Here is a 23259-nt window from a genome sequence, read left to right on the forward strand (position 1 = left end):
GGGAAGTACCCTGGCTGGTGTGTGGGGAAGTACCCTGGCTGGTGTGTGGGGAAGTACCCTGGCTGGCATGTGGGGAAGTATGCTGGCTGGTGTGGGGGGGAAGTAAGTACCCTGGCTGGTGTGTGGGGAAGTACCCTGGCTGGTATGTGTGGGGAAGTACCCTGGCTGGTATGTGGGGAAGTACCCTGGCTGGTGTGTAGGGAAGTACCCTGGCTGGTATGTGGGGAAGTACCCTGGCTGGTGTGTGGGGAAGTACCCTGGCTGGTGTGTGGGGAAGTACCCTGGCTGGTATGTGGGGAAGTACCCTGGCTGATATATGGGGAAGTACCCTGGCTGGTATGTGGGGAAGTACCCTGGCTGGTGTGTGGGGAAGTACCCTGGCTGGTATGTGGGGAAGTACCCTGGCTGGTGTGTAGGGAAGTACCCTGGCTGGTATGTGGGGAAGTACCCTGGCTGGTGTGTGGGGAAGTACCCTGGCTGGTGTGTGGAGAAGTACCCTGGCTGGTATGTGGGGAAGTACCCTGGCTGGTATGTGGGGAAGTACCCTGGCTGGTATGTGGGGAAGTACCCTGGCTGGTGTGGGGGAAGTACCTTGGCTGGTGTGTGGGGAAGTACCCTGGCTGGTGTGTGGGGAAGTACCCTGGCTGGTATGTGGGGAAGTACCCTGGCTGGTGTGTGGGAAAGTACCCTGGATGGTATGTGGGGAAGTACCCTAGCTGGTATGTGGGTAAGTACCCTGGCTGGTGTGTGGGGAAGTACCCTGGCTGGTATGTGGGAAAGTACCCTGGCTGATGTGGGGAAGTACCCTGGCTGGTGTGTGGGGAAGTACCCTGGCTGGTATGTGGGGAAGTGTCTTGGCTGGTATGTGGGGAAGTACCCTGGCTGGTGTGTGGGGAAGTACCCTGGCTTGTATGTGGAGAAGTACCCTGGCTGGTATGTGGGGAAGTACCCTGGCTGGTATGCAGGGAAGTACCCTGGCTGGTATGTGGGGAAGTACCCTGGCTGATGTGTGGGGAAGTACCCTGGCTGGTGTGTGGGGAAGTACCCTGGCTGGTATGTGGGGAAGTACCCTGGCTGGTGCAAATAAGACAGCAAGAACACTGCAGCAGACCTGTTGGCCCATATTACCACCCTGTACCACCACCATTTTGTATCTTTCTACAAACTTTTTCTTGAATTCTATAGTGTTACTCACCCTCTTTACCAAAGGGCTGGCACTAGAAGCTTTATTTGGGCCCATGGTGGCTTATTTAGCACTTACAAGCACTAAAAACAATGGAATAATACAAAATATATCGCATGTACGCGTGGAATAGTCCTCACTGGCTTGTAAACAATGGCACACTTTCTGTACATGGAGTGTCAGGGCTGCTCACACCGCATGGACACGTTCGGGATGAATGACTTTAACCAAGTTTTTTGTCATTAACCGAGCCAATATTTTGAAGCAAAAATGTTACTTAATCCAATGACGTCGTAATCCGGGGGTCCACTGTACAGTGGACCCCCGCATAACGATTACCTCCGAATGCGACCAATTATGTAAGTGTATTTATGTAAGTGCGTTTGTACGTGTATGTTTGGGGGTCTGAAATGGACTAATCTACTTCACAATATTTCTTATGGGAACAAATTCGGTCAGTACTGGCACCTGAACATACTTCTGGAGTGAAAAAATATCGTTAACCGGGGGTCCACTGTATATCAAATAAATTTTCCTCATTGAAATTAATTGAAATGCCATTAATCTGTTCCAGCCCCCAAAAAACCACCCTAGTGATAAACTCTATAGCTTAATCGCTTAACTTACTTGCCACACTCTTCACTACCCCACCCACCACCTTTACTACTCCACCCACCACCTTCACTACTCCACCCACCACTATTACTACTCTACCCACCACCCTCACTATTCCACCCACCACCCTCACTACTCCACTCATCATTATCACTACTCCACTCACCACCCTCACTACTCCACTCACCATCCTCACTACTACACCCACCACCCTCACTATTCCACTCACCATTCTCACTATTCCACCCACCACCATCTCTGCTCCACCCACTATTATCACTACACCACCCACCATTATCACTACTCCACCCACCACCATCACTACTTCACCCATCACTATCAGTACTCCACCCAATGAAGGAACCTCCGTGAGGCAGGTAAATATCACGGAGGCCTTCCTTAATGTTTCTGGAAAAACTGAGTGTTGAAATGGAGGTTACATCTTCCCCGGATTTATACGAGAACCAAACAAGGGACAAGGTGCCTCACTACAATCTGGGATTAGTGTGGGAGTATTATCCTTCCTGTTATGTCTTGGAAGAGCATGTAGGATGGGACGAAGTACCTGACATTCCTCTGGGTACAGAGTTGGATTTGACTTCAGGTACGCCGCCAACTAGTGGCGGCGTATCTGAAGCTCGTTCGTAACTCAGATTTTGGCTCACAACTCAAAGCAAAATATCGACGGGGCGATGACTCATAACTCGGAAAACTTTTAAATTGGGGCACTCGTAAGTCAAGATACCACTGTACATTCATTTCCTCCATACTCCTTCCTTCCTTCCAACCTGATATTTAGTTTATCATTGTCTAGACTTTTTGTTGCCATCATCACCTTGCTCTTTTCTTTGTTCAGCTGCCTTAAATATGACTCTTGGAGCACATCAGTATTCCAGCCAAGAGAGAGCAGGTGATTTGAAGAGTATAATCACGTTTCAGTATTTCTTGTGAAAATTCTAGTTATCCAGCCTATCATTTTCCTTATAATAGCACTGTTGTGACCCTTGAATATGAAACCTTCTGACATGATCACTTCTAAGTTCATCACATTAATCTTCTCTGTTGAGTGCTTTGAGTTTTTATTTCCTCAAAATGAAGTACCTGAAATTTATCATCATTGAACATCATATTTTTTTTGGTGCGGCCCACTAGAAGACCTGGCCTAGAGATCTGCTGTATCCTCAGTGGGCATCTGCAGAGGATGACACAGTTCTCTTACTTGTCTCTTTATGTTGAATAGCTTGGGTTGAAGGGTAAAAGTTCCACCATGTGGATTACCACAAAATTATACTTAAATTGACCTATTCTGATTCTTTCACACTGATGAGCTGATGTAGGTAAGAGGTCTTAGCTGGTAAATAAAGTTAGTAACCCTAAACTTAATCTTTTAAAGCCCTTTGTAAAAAAAAACTGCTTTTAGTTCTTGCTAATAAAGCATTTTTTTCCTCTTCCAGTGCCAAGACGTGCAATGCCTGGCATGTGGCTGCATGACTCCATTTGAGTATGTTAGAGTGATGCAGTACAAACTTGAGCCCTTCCTGAAAATGGTGATGCAGGTTAATGCTCAGCTCAAGGTTCTCTTCCCTGAGCTCTTTATTATTTGGAGTTCAATGTATCCTATTGATTTGTTGCAGTATAGTGAAAGATTAGCTGCAATTCACTCTCCTGATAGTCACAAGTGTAATAGAGATTCATCTTCTTACTTGAGTTCTAACACTGAAAATATAAATGCCAATAGCAATAGATATAGTGATTTAAATACAGAATACATTAACTTCATGAATCTACACAACATTCCGTTTGTTGATATAGGAAACGTTTTAAAATCTAGGAGAGCGCAGAAGCTTAACGAATTCCCTTCATGCTTGTTTGATGGCCTTCATGTTCGTACTGCTTTCTCAGGCATTGTAGCAGATAAATTAAAATCTGCTATATGTGGAAATTTGATAAAAAACAGTGAAAGTGTAGACAGTTTATGGAAATAAAATATTTCAAATGATTCTAAAATATGCTCATTCTTTGGAATTTTCTGTTTATTGGATCTTTGAGCATGTAATTAATGTAATTATTTGCTTTCTGGAGCATGGCTAACATTTTACTAGCCAATGTTAGTTTTGTGTTTTACATGGAGTTTGGAGGAGAGTAGAATGTAGAGAGAGAATGAGAGTGTAGAGCCCCTCGAGGGAGATTCCTCGATGCTAGTGAGGTCAAATCCAAGGAATTGGATTTGACCTTTCCTTCCTTTAAAATAAACCTGATGGCCATATAATCCTCCAGTCTTTCCTTTCCTTAGCTGAACTTGATTGCCTTACATTCCTCCAGGTTTCCCCTCCCATAATTGAACCTGATTGCCTTACATTCCTCCAGGTTTCCTCTTCCATAATTGAACCTGATTGCCTTACATTCCTCCAGGCTTCCTCTTCTTTAATTGAACCTGATTGCATCCAGGTGTTATAGGACCCCAACTTACATAGTACCTCCCCTACACATAAGAGCCTCTCGACATACGTGAAGAGGATAGTTCCCTTCTCACCAAAATTTTCTGACACAGTCGATGACATGGAATGACTGATGACTATGGATTGTAGTAGAATGTGAAAAATAATTAAAAAAATTCCTTGCTCTGTGATATGATTTATGTTATGTGAGAGTGAGGGTTTAGTGCATAGTTTTGATTGTAATATCAATAATATATTAAGAGTGAATTTGTAATGACAATAGCAAGTTGATAATGATAATGTTAACAGTGGAATGTGTTGAAAGTGTTGAATAGCCTAACATTATTCAGCACTTGTAGCTTTTAATAAACAATAAAAAAAAAAGCTGGGGGGACTGAGCTTGGTGTATAGATGCAGGGGGAGGGAGACTTGAGATGAGCAAGAGAGGATTAGTAGTTAATAAGGTAAGTACAGAGGTGATTGGGAGTAGTGAGGAATCCATGGAGGTGATTGTGAGTGATGAGGGAGGCATGGTAATTGTAATTACCATAATGAATGAGGTAGAGATATTATTGTGAATATGATGAGACTTGGTAGTTGTAAGTAATGAATGAGATGTGGAGGCAAGTGTGACTGACAAAGAAAGGAATGGTGATTGTAAGTAATGAGTGATGCATGGAGGTGATTGTGAATAAGAGAGGCCTGGTGATGTAAGCAGTGGATATACGTAATTGACAATAAGGAGTGTGTGATGATTGGACATGATCAGGCAAGCACTAACAGTTGGAATTAATGAGGGATACGGTTGGAAATGAGAGAAATATGGAGATGACTAAAAGTGAGGAGAGAAGAATGGAAAAGATTGTAAAAAGTGTGAGAGGATCAGGTGGGACTGTTGAAGAGAGGAAAGAGGATTACAAGTGATAGTAAAAACAAGATGGATTCGCAAAGAACAGTTACATTTTTAGCACCATTAGTGCCTTTTGTGATGATGATGATAATAATAATCATAGTTGTGATAATTGTATATACAGGAGCAAAAAATGTGATTGTGGTTCCTTCAGGGGTTCTTGATCCCAGGCCCTTTGTTAGTGAAGGGCTCTTGATGTAAGGAATTGGAGCTACCCACACCTTGGGATATAATCCATAAGGCTCATGCAGCACCTGGGGAAAGGGAATCAGTCATGTTTGGTAAATGAAAGGGAAAGGCACCTCGACTTCTTGGATCAAGAGCCCTTTAGCATAAAAGCACCCAGCCCTTGAAGCATCAGCCTTTTATTGTACCTCACAATTTTAAGCACCGAGGGCCATTTTGTAGCTCATTTTTTTCACTTTGTAGCTCATTTTTAATTTTGTAGCTCTTAATTTTGTAGCACATTTTTAATTTTGTAGCTCATATTCGTAATTTTGTCCCTCGTCTGTAATTTTTTAATCTTTGTTATGTGTGTTCTTGTCTGGACATGACACTGCCGATGTATATTATACTTTTATTAAAACATGCCTTGTATATGGTTTTTAACATTCTCCCATGGATATGAGTTTGTTAATGTAGGATATGAGTTTGTCAGTGTTGGATATGAGTTTGTTAATGTAGGATATGAGTTTGTCAGTGTTGGATATGAGTTTGTTAGTGTTGGATATGAGTTTGTTAATGTTGGATATGAGTTTGTTAATGTTGGATATGAGTTTGTTAATGTTGGATATGAGTTTGTTAATGTTGGATATGAGTTTGTTAATGTTGGATATGAGTTTGTTAATGTAGGATATGAGTTTGTTAGTGTTGGATATGAGTTTGTTAGTGTTGGATATGAGTTTGTTAATGTTGGATATGAGTTTGTTAGTGTTGGATATGAGTTTGTTAATGTTGGATATGAGTTTGTTAGTGTTGGATATGAGTTTGTTCGTGTTGGATATGAGTTTGTTAGTGTTGGATATGAGTTTGTTAATGTTGGATATGAGTTTGTTAATGTTGGATATGAGTTTGTTAATGTTGGATATGAGTTTGTTAATGTTGGATATGAGTTTGTTAATGTTGGATATGAGTTTGTTAATGTAGGATATGAGTTTGTTAGTGTTGGATATGAGTTTGTTAGTGTTGGATATGAGTTTGTTAATGTTGGATATGAGTTTGTTAGTGTTGGATATGAGTTTGTTAATGTTGGATATGAGTTTGTTAGTGTTGGATATGAGTTTGTTCGTGTTGGATATGAGTTTGTTAGTGTTGGATATGAGTTTGTTAATGTTGGATATGAGTTTGTTAGTGTTGGATATGAGTTTGTTCGTGTTGGATATGAGTTTGTTAGTGTTGGATATGAGTTTGTTAATGTTGGATATGAGTTTGTTAGTGTTGGATATGAGTTTGTTAGTGTTGGATATGAGTTTGTTAGTGTTGGATATGAGTTTGTTCGTGTTGGATATGAGTTTGTTAGTGTTGGATATGAGTTTGTTAGTGTTGGATATGAGTTTGTTAGTGTTGGATATGAGTTTGTTCGTGTTGGATATGAGTTTGTTTGTGTGGGGGTACAAGTTTGTCAGTGTAGGATTTGTCAGCAGAGGGTATACATTTGTCAGTTTAGGGTGTAATGTTGGATATGAGTTTGTTAATGTTGGATATGAGTTTGTTAATGTAGGATGTGAGTTTGTTAGTGTTGGATATGAGTTTGTTAGTGTTGGATATGAGTTTGTTAATGTTGGATATGAGTTTGTTAGTGTTGGATATGAGTTTGTTAATGTTGGATATGAGTTTGTTAGTGTTGGATATGAGTTTGTTCGTGTTGGATATGAGTTTGTTAGTGTTGGATATGAGTTTGTTAATGTTGGATATGAGTTTGTTAATGTTGGATATGAGTTTGTTCGTGTTGGATATGAGTTTGTTAGTGTTGGATATGAGTTTGTTAATGTTGGATATGAGTTTGTTAGTGTTGGATATGAGTTTGTTAGTGTTGGATATGAGTTTGTTAGTGTTGGATATGAGTTTGTTCGTGTTGGATATGAGTTTGTTAGTGTTGGATATGAGTTTGTTAATGTTGGATATGAGTTTGTTAGTGTTGGATATGAGTTTGTTCGTGTTGGATATGAGTTTGTTAGTGTTGGATATGAGTTTGTTAGTGTTGGATATGAGTTTGTTAGTGTTGGATATGAGTTTGTTAGTGTTGGATATGAGTTTGTTAGTGTTGGATATGAGTTTGTTCGTGTTGGATATGAGTTTGTTAGTGTTGGATATGAGTTTGTTAGTGTTGGATATGAGTTTGTTAGTGTTGGATATGAGTTTGTTCGTGTTGGATATGAGTTTGTTTGTGTGGGGGTACAAGTTTGTCAGTGTAGGATTTGTCAGCAGAGGGTATACATTTGTCAGTTTAGGGTGTAAGTTTGTCAGTGTAGGGTATAAGTTTGTCAGTATAAGGTATAAATTTGTCAGTGCAGGATATAAGTATCAGTGTAGGACATGAGTGTAGAGTGTATCAGTGTAGTATGTAAGTATCAGTGAAGGGTATAAGTATCAGTGAAGGGTATAAGCATCAGTGAAGGGTATAAGTATCAGTGAAGGGTATAAGTATCAGTATAGGATATAAGTGTCACTGTAGGGTATAAGTTTAATACCACTTCGTTAATTTAATCTAACGGTAATTTGTCAGTTATAAATCTTGAGATTGTGTCCTTTATTATTTTATCCCACAATATATATTTATATCCTTCTATCCCATTATCCCCCTCTCACATTACCTCCCCCCCTCACATTACCTCCCCCCTCACATTACCTCCCCCCCTCACATTACCTCCCCCCCTCACATTACCTCCCCCCCTCACATTACCTCCCCCCCTCACATTACCTCCCCCCCCTCACATTACCTCCCCCCCCTCACATTACCACTATAGCTCCATATTGTTTTGTGTTCATTAGCAGTATGACGAAATTGTAGTATACGAAATGACAAATATATATATTATTTTGTGATGTAACAATGCCCAGTGGGGTCTGGTAAAGACCCCTGTAATCCTGTTTTTTTGTGCTACCGCTCACAGGATGAGCTGCGGGTGCACAGTAAATTAGCCGCCCAGGCGACACAACTCAGTCACAGGAGGATAACGGGGAAAAGGGGGTGCGGTAGCCTCTATAGATGGAATAGGATATGATCGAGTTCCCTTCAAGAGGCCTTCATCCCGGTGAAGGGGTTCTTGATACATGAAATTGACGCAATCCTTACCTTGAATCAGACTCGACTTCCTTCTGTTCCCTAGGGACTATCATTCCTATGGGTTTAGCATTTCATTATATAATAATGAAGGAAAGGTTGAGCTCCAGCTCCAGGGCCCCGCCTCTTCATAACTAATCACGTGCTTATGTGTACACGCCTATTTGTTTGCAGTAGAGATCCCGGCCCTGTCCCTTGTCACTCCAGATTCAGTTCTGTTAGTCTCTCCTCGTAGCTTTTGTCCCGTAGCACAGGAACAAGCTTCGTTGCATCTATACTTTCTTAAGTTCGTTAACATGCTTTTTTCAGGTGTGAGTTCCATACTGGTATTGCGTACTCCAAGATGGGCCTCACGTGCTTATTTAAAGGGGCCAGAATGACTAACTGAGGTTACTGTGTGTGAGATTGTGCACGCACGCGCGTGATTGTGCGCGGGCGCTCTTGTATGATTGTAATTGTGCGCGCGTATAGGTGTGATTGTGTGTTCGCGCGATAGATTGTGCATGTATGTGATTGTGTGTGCTCGCGTGAGATTATACATGTTATTGTGGATATGATCGTGTGTGCGTGCATGTGATTGTGGGTATAGTTGTGTGAGAGTGCGTGGTGAGCGCGCATGAGCGCAGGTGTGGGAGGGGTCGGAGGAGAGGCGTAACTGAGCCAGTCAGTCACCTGTGGAGTGAGGAGGTCGCAGCTCTGGTCACCATATTCTACACACACTCAGGTACCATTGTTTATGTTGTGGTGCTGCTCCTAGTATGAATGTTGGTTGTCAGTGTACTTTATAATGGGTGGTGGAGTAGGGATATGAGGTACCACAGCATTTTGTTGTAGAAGGATGGTAATGTAGTGAGGTAGTATGTTGCGATGTATATGGTGCATATTAAATATGTCTAGCTGCTAGAGAAAGACCAAAGTAATTTTACTAGTTTAAAGCTACCGACTGTACGTAAGTCATTAAGGGCGCAATTCACTTGTATACTAACATTAATACTGGCCAACATAAGACTAGGCTTCAACAATCTCTACCATATGTATGACATACGTCAGGCCCATCATCACGGAGGCTGCTCTTCGAAGGGGAGGGGGACAGCTTGATTCTGGTAAAGAGCTCTTGATTCGAGGACTTTGGAGGTGATCAAACCTGATTGCCTCTCATCCCAGGACCTTTATAACCCCTACAGGTTTACACACGCGCACACCCATGCAGAGTTGAACAGGTAAGTGGTTGCTTAAATTCAGCCCCACTAAATGCAGGAATTTGAAGATTCTGGATGGGGACAGAAGGCTGGACACGGAGGGATCCCGGGGGACACGAACTGCAAACCTCACCCAAAGAGAAGGACCTAGGGGTATGCATAGTGCTTAACATATCGCTAGAGGCTTATATCAACTGAATAACCTCTGCCGCCAATGTTCGCCTGGCAAAACTGAGTGTGGCCCACAGGAATCTCAACCAAGAGTCATTCCGGGTGCTTTATACAACATATGTCAGGCCCATCTTGGAGTACCCAGCACCAGTATGAAACCCACTTGAGGAAGCATGTTAAGAAATTGAAGACAGTGCAGTAGTGTGCAAGACTATTTCCAGAGCTAAAGGCTATGATGAGCTATGAAGAGGTGTTGGAAGAATTGAACCTAACGACTCTGGAGGACAAAAGGATCAAGGGAAACACGATAACAACATAGGAATTGATAAGGTGGATAGAGATAGAGAGGCGGGAAGCCGGTTCTAAGGGGCACAGCTAGAAGTTAGGTGTCACAGTGATGTCAGGAAGTTTTTGTTCGGTCTCGGGGTGGCCGGGAAGTGGAATGATCTCGAAGTGGAGGCAGACTCCATACATAGTTTTAATTAAGAATAGGTACGATATGGCCCACGACGGTGGAAGTGAACTTGACAAGCGGCAAATTGAGAGGTGGGGTCAGGAGCTAAGTCTCTACCTCGGCCACGTCACATGTAGGTAAGTGCACATACACACGAGCTGGATCTACTCGCACAGGTGAGTGTACACAGCCATCTCTCTTTCCAGGTTACTATGACAACATTGCCTACCAGAGAGCTGGTATGGGGGAGGTTATCTTGAAAGGTCTAGGTGGAGGGGGAAGGGTGTTGCAAGAGTAGCATTCCCGACTCTCTTATCCGTTTTCTGACACGAAATATTAATTGACGAGCGGATATGAACATTGCTCAGCTGTGGACCAGGAACTATAAGCATCATAGGCTGATAGCAGAATGGCCCATTCTGCCATCAGCTACTGAAGAGTGGAAATTAATTTTTAACACTAGAGCCAGACACATGATTGACTGAATGACTGACACTTGCCAGCAAGTCATATAAAATGGCTTTTACAAAATAAATATTCAACAAATTATGAGAAATAGTTTGTATTAGGGTCCCACACAACCACAAACCGTCAAACGCTACAGATAGGGACACGACTCACAAAGGGGCCCTAACTAGTCCGGGCCCTAAACAGCTTCTAGTGGTAAATCTACCACTCGTCACAGGCTTGCAAGATGTTACTGCTAAGTTGTGAGTATCTCTGGCAGTACTGTTGTTACTGCTAGACTAACGCCAGGCTATAAATATCTCGGGGGGGGGGGGTGCTCTTGTCAGCATAGTTGCATTTCCACGAACCCTTTCCACACTCTTGTTATTACAAGACTAAGGCTAAGGCTAGGCTATAAGTATCTCTGGCAGTACAGTTTGTATGGAGATGTCAGTGACATAAAATACAGAGTGTGTGGACAGAGACAGGGCCATACACTGCAACATATATCTTAGTGTCCAAGCATCCAACCTTACAGACACCTCCATGCAAACCTTACAGAATATAACAAAATGCCTCATTGTTAATAATAAGATATCTGAAATCTTGAGGTTGTATCCACATTTTGTATCGACTAGATGAACAAACTGTTTTTATAGACTGATGCAGTGGTCGGAGAAGTGGCAGATGCAGTTTAATATAGACAAATGCAAAGTTCTAAATGTTGGACAGGACAATAACCATGCCACATATAAACTAAATAATGTAGATCTTAATATTACGGATTGCGAAAAAGATTTAGGAGTTCTGGTTAGCAGTAATCTGAAACCAAGACAACAGTGCATAAGTGTTCGCAATAAAGCTAATAGAATCCTTGGCTTCATATCAAGAAGCATAAATAATAGGAGTCCTCAGGTTGTTCTTCAACTCTATACATCCTTGGTTAGGCCTCATTTAGATTATGCTGCACAGTTTTGGTCACCGTATTACAGAATGGATATAAATTCTCTGGAAAATGTACAAAGGAGGATGACAAAGATGATCCCATGTATCAGAAACCTTCCCTATGAGGATAGACTAAGGGCCCTGAAACTGCACTCTCTAGAAAGACGTAGAATTAGGGGGGATATGATTGAGGTTTATAAGTGGAAGACAGGAATAAATAAAGGGGATGTAAATAGTGTGCTGAAAATATCTAGCCTAGACAGGACTCGCAGCAATGGTTTTAAGTTGGAAAAATTCAGATTCAGGAGGGATATAGGAAAGTACTGGTTTGGTAATAGAGTTGTGGATGAGTGGAACAAACTCCCAAGTACCGTTATAGAGGCCAGAACGTTGTGTAGCTTTAAAAATAGGTTGGATAAATACATGAGTAGATGTGGGTGGGTGTGAGTTAGACCTGATAGCTTGTGCTAACAGGTCGGTTGCCGTGTTCCTCCCTTAAGTCAGTGTGACCTGACCTGACTAGGTTGGGTGCATTGGCTTAAGCCGGTAGGGACTTGGACCTGCCTCGCATGGGCCAGTGGGCCTTCTGCAGTGTTCCTTCGTTCTTATGTTCTTAAAGATCCATTGACCTCTGTAATCCTTGTTTTTGTGTGCGCTACTGCTCGCAGAATGAGCTGCGGATGAACAACAAACTAGCCACTCAGGCGACACAACTAAACTGGTCCCAGGTGAGGTAAGATGTGCATTATCACCCTTAGGGTAGTAAGAAAGGGAAATGAAATGGATGTGAAAGTGCTGGAGGTCAGATCTTTACACAGTTTTAAGAGTAGGTATGACAGGGCTCAAGAGGACGGAAAACCACATGTGCCGATGATGGTAGTATAAAAGGCGAGGACAAAATAAGACTTGACACCACAAAATAATATCAGTGAGAATATTCTTCATCCCGTTCCTATATATCTCATATACACCTCGCATACTCCACATACATCTCCCATACACCTCACATACTCCGTATACATTTCCATATACACTCCACTTGGAACTCTTCTCTTACGACTATTCACTATACATAATATAATTAGAATGATGGCCTTACCAACAGCTATTTCCCTCACTGCTAGGGGAGTAGCTGTTGGTGTTGGGGTCTCCATTCAAGGAATTAGAACTATCCAACCCTTCCTCGGATCAGAGGATCAAACCTGATGACCTCCCATTCTCCAGTAGTGCTGGATGACCTCTACGGGTTTATCGCTTCTCCATGAATACAACAATCGCCTGAGTAGACAAGTCAAAGGTGTGACTTTTGACCTCGTTAGGTGTGACTTTTGACCTAGTTAGCTAGCCGCGTGTCACCATTGTTCCGTGAGGGAGGTGGACAGAGGTGCCAGACACGGCCACGCCCTGGCTACAAGGTGCTTATAATGAATTTTGTACTTGGTTGTGTTGGATTTATTTGCAACATTCTCGGAATTAATAAAAGTCTATATACGTATAATCGAACCCTCTTTGATTGTAATTAATAAGAGAAGGCTCGAACGTGGGATATATAAAATTTATAGATATTTCCCCATATTAACAATTTTATTATTTAATAACCAAAAAACCTCTCTCCCTCCTTCACTTCCTATCTTTATCATATACATAATATAATCTTGTTTAAAATGTAACGTGTATAATGGAATGGAGGAGGGAGTGGTAATTTTATGGAAGGGAGGCCTTGTGGGTGAGAGGAGGGAGTGGTGATTGTGGGAAAGGGGAGCCTTATGGGTGAGAGCCCCTCAAGGAAGGTTCCTTGATGTTGGTGAGGGGCTCTTGATTTAGGGAATTGGACCTGTGCTCCAGTTCCCCGAATTAAGCCTGAATGCCTTCCACATCCCCCCCAGGCGCTGTATAATCCTCCGGGTTTAGCGCTTCCCCCTTGATTATACTAATGATAATATGGGTGAGAGGAGGGAGTGGTAATTGTAGGAGAGGGAGGCCTTGTGGAGGGAGTGGTAATTGTAGGGAAGGAAGGTCTTATGGAGGGAGTGGTGACTGTAGGGAAGGAAGGTCTTATGGAGGGAGTGATAATTGTAGGGAAGGAAGGTCTTATGGAGGGAATGGTGACTGTAGGGAAGGAAGGTCTTATGGAGGGGGTGATAATTGTAGGGAAGGAAGGTCTTGTGGAGGGAATGGTGACTGTAGGGAAGGAAGGTCTTATGGAGTGAGTAGTGACTGTAAGGAAGGTCTTAATTAGCGAATAGTGATTGTAGGAAGGAAGGTCTTGTAGAGGGAGTGGTGATTGTAGGGAAGGAAGGTCTTGTGGAGGGAGTGGTGATTGTAGGGAAGGAAGGTCTTATGGAGGGAGTGGTGATTGTAGGGAAGGAAGATCTTATGGAGGGAGTGGTGACTGTAGGGAAGGAAGGTCTTGTGGAGGGAGTAGTGATTGTAATGAAGGCCTTAATTAGGGAGTAGTGATTGTAGGGAAGGAAGGTCTTGTAGAGGGAGTGGTGATTGTAGGGAAGGAAGGTCTTGTGGCGGGAGTGGTGATTGTAGGGAAGGAAGGTCTTATGGAGGGAGTGGTTGTAAAGAAGGTCTTATGGAGGGAGTGGTGAATGTAAGGAAGGAAGGAGTGGTGATTGTAGGGAAGGTCTTGTGGAGGGAGTGGTGATTATATGGAAGGTCTTATGGAGGGAGTGGTGAGTGGAGGGAAGAAAGGTCTTGTGGAGGGAGTAGAGATTGTAGGGAAGGTTTTGTGGAGGGAGTAGTGATTGTAGGGAATGAAGGTCTTATGGAGTGAGTGGTGATTATAGGGAAGGAAGATCTTATGGAGGGAGTGGCGAATGTAGGAAGGAAGGTCTTCAATTCAAATTCAAATTCAAAGTTTATTCTCTATAAGGATTACAATGCTGAGTTTACAGAAATTTGGTTATTGTGTGGTTTACATGTAGTAAAATTGTGATTACAGAGTGTACCACTAGAACGCTTAGCATGGCTAGGCATTTCGGGAAGGAGTGGTGATTGTAGGGAAGAAAGGTCATATTGAGAGAGTGGTGATTGTACAGGTCTTATGAGGGAGTGGTGATTGTAGGGAAGGTTTTATAGAGGGATTGGTGACTGTAGGGAAGGAAGGTCTTGTGGTGGGAGTAGTGATTGTAGGGAAGGTCTTATGGAAGGAGTTGTGATTGTAGGGAAGGAAGGTTTTGTGGAGGGAGTAGTGATTGTAAGAAAGGCCTTATGGAAGGAGTGGTGATTGTAGGGAAGGAAGGTCTTGTGGAGGGAGTGGTGATTGTAGGGAAGGTCTTATGGAGGGAGTGGTGATTGTAGGGAAGGAAGGTCTTCTGGTGGGAGTGGTGATTGTAAGGAAGGTCTTATGGAGGGAGTGGTGACGGTTGGGAAGGAAGGTCTTGTGGAGGGAGTGGTGATTGTAGGGAAGGAAGGTCTTGTGGAAGGAGTGGTGAGTGTAAAGAAGCTCTTATGGAGGGAGTGGTGATTGGAGGGAAGGAAAGTCTTACGGAGGGAGTGGTGACGGTTGGGAAAGAAGGTCTTGTGGAGGGAGTGGTGATTGTAGGGAAGGAAGGTCTTGTGGAGGGAGTGGTGATTGGAGGGAAGGAAGGTCTTATTGAGGGAGTTGTGATTGTAGGGAAGGAAGGTCTTATGGAGGGAGTGGTGATTGTAGGGAAGGAAGGTTTTGTGGAGGGAGTAGTGATTGTAGGGAAGGAAGGTCTTATTGAGGGAGTGGTGAGTGTAAAGAAGCTCTTATGGAGGGAGTTGTGATTGTAGGGAAGGAAGGTCTTATGGAGGGAGTGGTGATTGTAGGGAAGGAAGGTTTTGTGGAGGGAGTAGTGATTGTAGGGAAGGAAGGTCTTATTGAGGGAGTGGTGATTGTAGGGAAGGTCTTATGGAGGGAGTGGTGATTGGAGGGAAGGAAGGTCTTATTGAGGGAGTGGTGATTGTAGGGAAGGAAGGTCTTATTGAGGGAGTGGTGATTGTAGGGAAGGAAGGTGTTATGGAGGAAGTGGTGACGGTTGGGAAGGAAGGTCTTGTGGAGGGAGTGGTGATTGTAGGGAAGGTCTTATGGAGGGAGTGGTGATTGGAGGGAAGGAAGGTCTTATTGAGGGAGTGGTGATTGTAGGGAAGGAAGGTCTTGTGGAGGGAGTGGTGATTGTAGGGAAGGAAGGTCTTGTGGTGGGAGTGGTGATTATATGGAAGGTCTTATGGAGGGGTGGTGATTGGAGGGAAGAAATGTCTTACGGAGGGAGTAGGGACTGTAGGAAAGGAAGGACTTGTAGAGGGAGTGGTGATTGTAGGGAAGGAGGTCTTATGGAGGGAGTTTTGATTGTAGGGAAGGAAGATTTTGTGGAGGGAGTAGTGATCGTAGGGAAGGAAGGTCTTGTGTAGGGAGTGGTGATTGTAGGGAAGGAAGGTCTTGTGGAGGGAGTGGTGATTATAGGAAAGGAAGGCCTTATGGAGGGAGTGGTGATTGTAGGGAAGGAAGGTCTTATGGAGGGAGTGGTAATTGTATGGAAGGTCTTATGGAGGGAGTGGTGATTGTAAGGAAGAAAGGTCTTATGGAGGGAGTGGTGATTGTAGGGAAGGAAGTTCTTGTAATGGGAGTAGTGATTGTAGGGAAGGTCTTATGAAGGGAGTGGTGATTGTAGGGAAGGAAGGTCTTGTGGAGGGAGTGGTGAGTGTAAAGAAGGTCTTATGGAGGGAGTGGTGATTGGAGGGAAGGAAGGTCTTATTGAGGGAGTGGTGATTGTAGGGAAGGAAGGTCTTGTGGTGGGAGTGGTGATTATAGGAAAGGAAGGCCTTATGGAGGGAGTGGTGATTGGAGGGAAGAAAGGTCTTACGGAGGGAGTGGTGATTGGAGGGAAGAAAGGTTTTGTAGAGGGAGTGGTGATTGTAGGGAAGGAGGTCTTATGGAGGGAGTGGTGATTGTAGGGAAGGAAGATTTTGTGGAGGGAGTGGTGATTGTAGGGAAGGAAGGTCTTGTGGAGGGAGTGGTGATTATAGGAAAGGAAGGCCTTATGGAGGGAGTGGTGATTGTAGGGAAGGAAGGTCTTAAGGAGGGAGTGGTGATTGTAGGGAAGGAAGGTCTTGTGGAGGGAGTGGTGATTATAGGAAAGGAAGGCCTTATGGAGGGAGTGGTGATTGTAGGGAAGGAAGGTCTTAAGGAGGGAGTGGTGATTGTAGGGAAGGAAGGTCTTATGGAGGGAGTGGTGATTGTAGGGAAGGATGGTCTAGTGTGTCGTGCTCATCCAGCCTCGCCACGCATGATGCCCGTGCAAAGTTAGTTCAGTTTACCTGGAGAGAGTTCCGGGGGTCAACGCCCCCGCGGCCCGGTCTGTGACCAGGCCTCATGGTGGATCAGGGCCTGATCAACCAGGCTGTTACTGATGGCTGCACGCAATCCAACGTACGAGCCACAGCCCGGCTGGTCAGGTACCGACTTTAGGTCCTTGTCTAGTGCCTGCTTGAAGACAGCCAGGGGTCTATTGGTAATCCCCCTTATGTATGCTGGGAGGCAGTTGAACAGTCTTGGGCCCCTGACACTTATTGTGTTGTCTCTTAACGTGCTAGTGACACCCCTGCTTTTCATTGGGGGGATGTTGCATCGTCTGCGGAGTCATTTGCTTTCGTAGGGAGTGATTTTCACGTGCAAGTTTGGTACTAGTCCCTCTAGGATTTTCCAGGTGTATATAATCATGTTTCTCTCCCGCCTGCGTTCCAGGGAGTACAGGTTCAGGAACTTCAAGCGCTCTCAGTAATTGAGGTGTTTTATCTCAGTTATGCGCGCCGTGAAGGTTCTCTGTACATTTTCTAGGTCAACAATTTCACCTACCTTGAAAGGTGCTGTTAGTGTGCAGCAATATTCCAGCCTAGATAGAACAAGCGACCTGAAGAGTGTCATCATGTATCTTTATTACGCACCCCATTCCCATTATATGGGATGTAGGGCAGACTGCTACTAATACTCAGCATAGAAGTTCCTTAAATTTCTTTAATATTATTAATACTATAATTTATATTCTTGTATTCAATATCTCCTGGCCTATTATTTCTTGCAAACAGCTCCCATTCTTATTAGTTTTAGGTTATATACTAACATTAACATCCAAAAGTTTGTACCCCACTAGTAGGCCATTTATTTATACTATGAGCAGTATTAAAGCGAGGATATATTCTTCTTAAAATCTCCCATAATCGTAGAAGGCTTGAGGTCTATGGCAGGTAAGTCTTGATATTTCATCTTTCACACAATAATGTCGTCTTTCTGGTATCTGATCATCCACACTTGTGTCTGATAATTGCTTATCCTATTTGCCCATCCACACCTGTCTGATATTTTCTTATCCACACCTGTCTCTGATATTTTCTTATCCACACCTGTCTTTCTGATATTTTCTTATCCACACCTGTCTTTCTGATATTTTCTTATCCACACCTGTCTTTCTAATATTTTCTTATCCACACCTGTCTTTCTGATATTTTCTTATCCACACATGTCTTTCTGATATTTTCTTATCCACACCTGTCTTTCTGATATTTTCTTATCCACACCTGTCTTTCTGATATTTTCTTATCCACACCTGTCTTTCTGATATTTTCTTATCCACACCTGTCTTTCTGATATTTTCTTATCCACACCTGTCTTTCTGATATTTTCTTATCCACACCTGTCTTTCTGATATTTTCTTATCCACACCTGTCTTTCTGATATTTTCTTATCCACACCTGTCTTTCTGATATTTTCTTATCCACACGTCTTTCTGATATTTTCTTATCCACACCTGTCTTTCTGATATTTTCTTATCCACACCTGTCTTTCTGATATTTTCTTATCCACACCTGTCTTTCTGATATTTTCTTATCCACACCTGTCTTTGATATTTTCTTATCCACACCTGTCTTTCTGATATTTTCTTATCCACATCTGTCTTTCTGATATTTTCTTATCCACACCTGTCTTTGATATTTTCTTATCCACACCTGTCTTTCTGATATTTTCTTATCCACACCTGTATTTGTGTATTTTAAAAATGCCGCCATAAAATATAATTACTAAGGTAGTTTTTGTTTACATTAAATCACTGTAGCTTATAAAGTCGCTCCTTCTTGGACCACTTATGGGAGCCTCCACAAGTAAGAAGCCTTCAGTTCCTCTACAGGAGCCACAAGACCTTTCCCTCAGACGTCAGGATGCTACGGCAGTGCCAAGCGACTCAGATAAATCAGAAGACTCGGAAAGAACAGCGAACGTCTCGGGGCATGAGAAGGCAGCCTTGAGGCCATGGACCTGCTCACCGGTGAGAGAGATTAATTAACATACTGACCCTTGTTGGTTTAGCGCTTTCTTTCATTGTAATAATAATCAACATACTAAATTTCATAAATATAAATCTGAACTAAACTACCTGATGATTGCTAAAATTGGTAATACTGTATTTAATTCATCATTTGATTGCTGTGACAAATACAAATTATTTTTACGGTTTGTTTTTGCCAGCACTTTTCAAGGGACGTGTCTTGATGCCAGTAAAGGGCTCTTGAAAATATCCTCCCCTTAATGAAGCCTCATAACTTCCCATTCCCCAGACGTTGCATGACCCCTACGATTCTAACGCCTCCCAGTGAATAATAATGATTAACAATGATAAGTTAATTTGCCTGTTGCTCCTCGCGCACACAGATTCTGGGATTCCAACCGAAGGAGGTGTTAACTCTTAGTGACCTGACGAGACTCTTGCACCGGCCTTGTGACCCTGCTGCCCTCGCTGCCACCAGGGTCATGTTTGGTGAGTCATTAATTTGCACAATTAATGCGTACATACATCATTAAGTTGACTGGGAATCGGTAAGTTGTGAATCATAATGGCATGAGTCGCTGATCAAATAATGTCATGTTTCACAAAGACTCATGATTGTTGGGATTTTTAACCCGGAGAGTTAGCCATTTAGGATAACTCAGTAAAGTTAGTGCGTCATCGAGGACTGTCTTATTTCCATTGGGGCCCTTTATTCTTGGTTCCTAGGATGGCACCCACAACAGTCGACTAACAGCCAGGTACCTACTTACTGTTAGGTGAACAGGGACAGCAGGTGTAAAGAAACATGCCCAACGTTTCCACCCATGCCGGGGATTAAACAGCTGGTACTCAATGTATGAGACGAGTGCGTTGCCAGTCGAGTCATGGGACGCTAATGGAGAACAAGATTACACTACTCCTTGGGCTAAATTACCTTTACTTATTTGCCTTTTCTTGATAATGACCTTTCCCGGCATCTTACAGATGTGCTAACCGTTTCTCTCATTGCAGGGGTGTTGATGATGCTGGATGTGCCGCAGGAGAGGGGGTTGGGGGTGGCTGACATAAAGTGGGGGGACCCCGACATCTGCCACTTCCCTCTTTTCCCCCACTTCGTTCCCCTTCCACTTCCCTACATGGTTCTCCTCTATGGCCTCATGCTACTGTGTAAGTACCTCTCTTACTCAAACCATTATTTTTTTAAATGAAAAATATAATAAAATATCTATTTCTATAGTTGGATTAGGTTAAATTTATTTGCACTTGTTATAATGAGGTTAGGTAAGTTTTCTAAGGTTCTTTTGGTACAAAAATTATTAATTTTTACATTAACATAAATAAAAAAAATCTTTAAACATATAAGAGAACATTTTAGAAAGGACTTTATTTTAAATGAGTTGCTGCTAATTGACCATTTTTTACCTATTCGGCACGACGTATATATATATATATATATATATATATATATATATATATATATATATATATATATATATTAATGTGTTTCCGTTTTTGTGAATGTGTGGTCGATGGACAGGCTTATTAATGATGACAGTGGGGTGGCGTTGGCGGGTCTCCTGTGGTGTTTTCCTTGTATCCTACTGGTACCTGTTTCTCCTGGACAAAACCTACTGGAACAACCACTCGTATCTCTACGGTCTCCTCACCTCCATCCTCCTGGTCAGCGACCCCCACAGATGCTGGTAGGTGTTGGAGAGGAAAGGGACGGGGGAGAGGTCAGAGTTTAGCTACACACTTAAGGAAACACCTGATTCCTATTAAGCCAAAAAAAATAATAATTAAAATAATGTTAATGAGATTATTAATTATAATCAAAACACCAAATTCCCTAGCACATATCCAGCCTTGTTTATATATACATGGTGGAGCAGAGAAAACTCATGTTTTTCAAGCGGCTACTACTCTGGACAGCACGGACAATGCAGCTTCAGTAGCCATGGAGCGTTGGAGCAGTTACTACAGAATCACAGTTTCTAAAAAAAACTGCTCGACGGCAAACACACGATGCTCTACCCTCCATGGCTACTGAAGCTGCTTTGTCTGAGCTATCCATCAACGGTCGCTCAAGGTCATTTACCTTACCCGCCGCCAAGTACTAGCCGTTTGAAAAACATGCATTTTCTCTGCTCCATCGTGTATATTAATTATCATGAATAGTGGCGAACATGCTCTGCATTACCACAGATACAGGTCTCGCTCTCACTCTCGTCTCTTCAACCCCAGAAGCAATGCTTATGGGGTTGAAGGTTATAACTCGGATGCTAAGGTAATCTTTCTTGTGTCTTCAACCTCAAATGCTGAGTTAATCTTGCTATTTCTCTTGTATGTTGCATGTTGGTCCATTTTAGTGGCTATAAGATTTTAAATACACTGCTTCTCCACCATTCACATATATCTGCAGTGACAATTGTAAAGTTTAACCCTAACATTAATATTTATTCATGGAGAAGCGCTCAGCCCACAGGGGTCTATATCACATGAGGAGTGGGAGGTAATCAGCCGTATCCAAGGAAGGGGAGGGCAGCTCCAGTTCCTTGTATCAAGAGCCCTTCACCGGCATCAAAGCATCCACTTTAATAGTAGCCCTAACCTTATATTAACAAAGCTGAATTGTAACCCCAGAGCCGGTCATTCACAATTTAGCTACCATTTCTCATTAACATAACAGGAAAGACAAGAGCTGATAAATAAAAAAGAATTGGAGCACAGTAAGAGAACAGACGACAGTCAGGTACACAGTGCAGCAAATTACAAAGAAAATGCAAAAAAATATAGAGAATGGAGTAAGTGAAATAGGGTACGAAATGTTAAATCATTATAGTATTACAGCATTAGATGAAAGAGGTGTGCATGATAAGTGAGGTGGAAATGAGAGTAGCGACGAGGGTAGCCAGGATTTGATTACCTCTACACGTGGCCAGTTAGTGTTGCATCTCTGAAAAAAAAGACGGTAAAGAGTAGGATGAACATGTATGTTACTCTCAGAGTTGTGGAGTACAGGAGTATCACTACCCAATAAACTCGCCCCTCAGGGCAAACTCTAAATAAAATGTTTCCTCCCTTTTTATACTTTCCTATATACCACCATCTACCCTCTTCCCTTTTACCTTTCCTGATCAGGTCAGTGGGGTCAGGTGCAAGCCACGTACCCCTGTGGAACTACACCCTTCTGAGAGCCCAGGTATTCCTACTGTACTTCTTGGCAGGGGTGAAGAAGATAGATCAGGACTGGCTCAGCGGGTACTCCATGCAGCACCTTGCCCAACACTGGGTCTTCTCACCCTTCAGGTACATAACTGGCTTGATAACAAGAAGCCGTAGTACGATATTTAAAGGACTCGCTGAACTCAAGAAACTTTAAAATGCCATAAAAATTAAAGTTTTCAATATTTCTCAGTTATATTCTCTTTCAACTCCTCTAGAGCCCTAGTTTTTTTTTTTTCTTTTAAGAAACTAGAATTTGCATGCTTTCTCTAAGATACGAAATAAGGGCAGCTGAGGAGTTTGAAGTAATTTTGCAAATTGACGCCTAGACAGTTCAGTAACAGTTAAAACTCTGCCTCTAAGCTGCATCAACATTAAAGAATTGAAACGGATTAGTTGAGGCATTCACAAATCGCATGAAAGCCAATATAATACTGGAATTTTCCCAATATCTGCAATAAAGTTGGCGAATTGGCCTTGAACACAACAAAAAATCAGTTGTGCAAGAATGGTATATAATACCGACAAGATGAAATTAAGACACATGTGCAACATCTGGGTATCTTTATTGTAGACGTTTCGCCATCCAGTGGCTTTATCAATACAAATTCCAGGACATAACTTGAAGACAGTAGGACTATATACAGAATATGAGGTAATCAGTCCCTCAACCTAGCAGTAGGTGCGAAGAGCACCATAGTCGTGGAGAATCTCCACGACTATGGTGCTCTTCGCACCTACTGCTAGGTTGAGGGACTGATTACCTCATATTCTGTATATAGTCCTACTGTCTTCAAGTTATGTCCTGGAATTTGTATTGATAAAGCCACTGGATGGCGAAACGTCTACAATAAAGATACCCAGATGTTGCACATGTGTCTTAATTTCATCAAAAAATCAGTTGCACAGATTCCAAAAGTTTGAATAGTCTGTCTATACAAAATTTACCAGAACACTAACACATGCTAACAGTTGCATGAACCTTCCACTAGTAACATTAAATCAGTGCTGAAAATTTGAAGCCGATCAGATCAGGTGTTCTCAAGTTATAATTGAAAAACTTTTAAGGAAGAAATCTGCTAATGTTACTCTTTTAG

At 42.6% G+C, this 23259-nt stretch overlaps 1 protein-coding gene and 1 long non-coding RNA gene across 5 annotated transcripts in view; one reads left to right on the forward strand and one right to left on the reverse strand.

Moving 5' to 3' along the window:
* The window catches only part of LOC138852855 (uncharacterized), a 38530-nt gene extending 27176 nt beyond the window's left edge, over positions 1-11354 (reverse strand). Inside the window, exon 1 of the long non-coding RNA XR_011392132.1 lies at positions 10875-11354. This is a non-coding gene — a long non-coding RNA (uncharacterized lncRNA). The remainder of the gene's footprint in view (positions 1-10874) is intronic.
* The window catches only part of GC (gamma-glutamyl carboxylase), a 94685-nt gene that overhangs the window by 64865 nt on the left and 6561 nt on the right, over positions 1-23259 (forward strand). For 3 of the 4 annotated variants that reach the window (XM_070086112.1, XM_070086114.1, XM_070086113.1), the window contains exons 10-15: positions 3253-3354; positions 18728-18937; positions 19321-19426; positions 19949-20104; positions 20475-20640; positions 22079-22246. In XM_070086112.1, coding sequence (XP_069942213.1) covers positions 3253-3354; positions 18728-18937; positions 19321-19426; positions 19949-20104; positions 20475-20640; positions 22079-22246 — 908 coding nt within the window. The remainder of the gene's footprint in view (positions 1-3252; positions 3355-18727; positions 18938-19320; positions 19427-19948; positions 20105-20474; positions 20641-22078; positions 22247-23259) is intronic. The other variant, XM_070086115.1, reaches the window with a different exon arrangement.

The sequence above is a fragment of the Cherax quadricarinatus genome, chromosome 18, assembly GCF_038502225.1.
Source record: "Cherax quadricarinatus isolate ZL_2023a chromosome 18, ASM3850222v1, whole genome shotgun sequence".
Lineage (NCBI taxonomy): Eukaryota > Metazoa > Arthropoda > Malacostraca > Decapoda > Parastacidae > Cherax > Cherax quadricarinatus.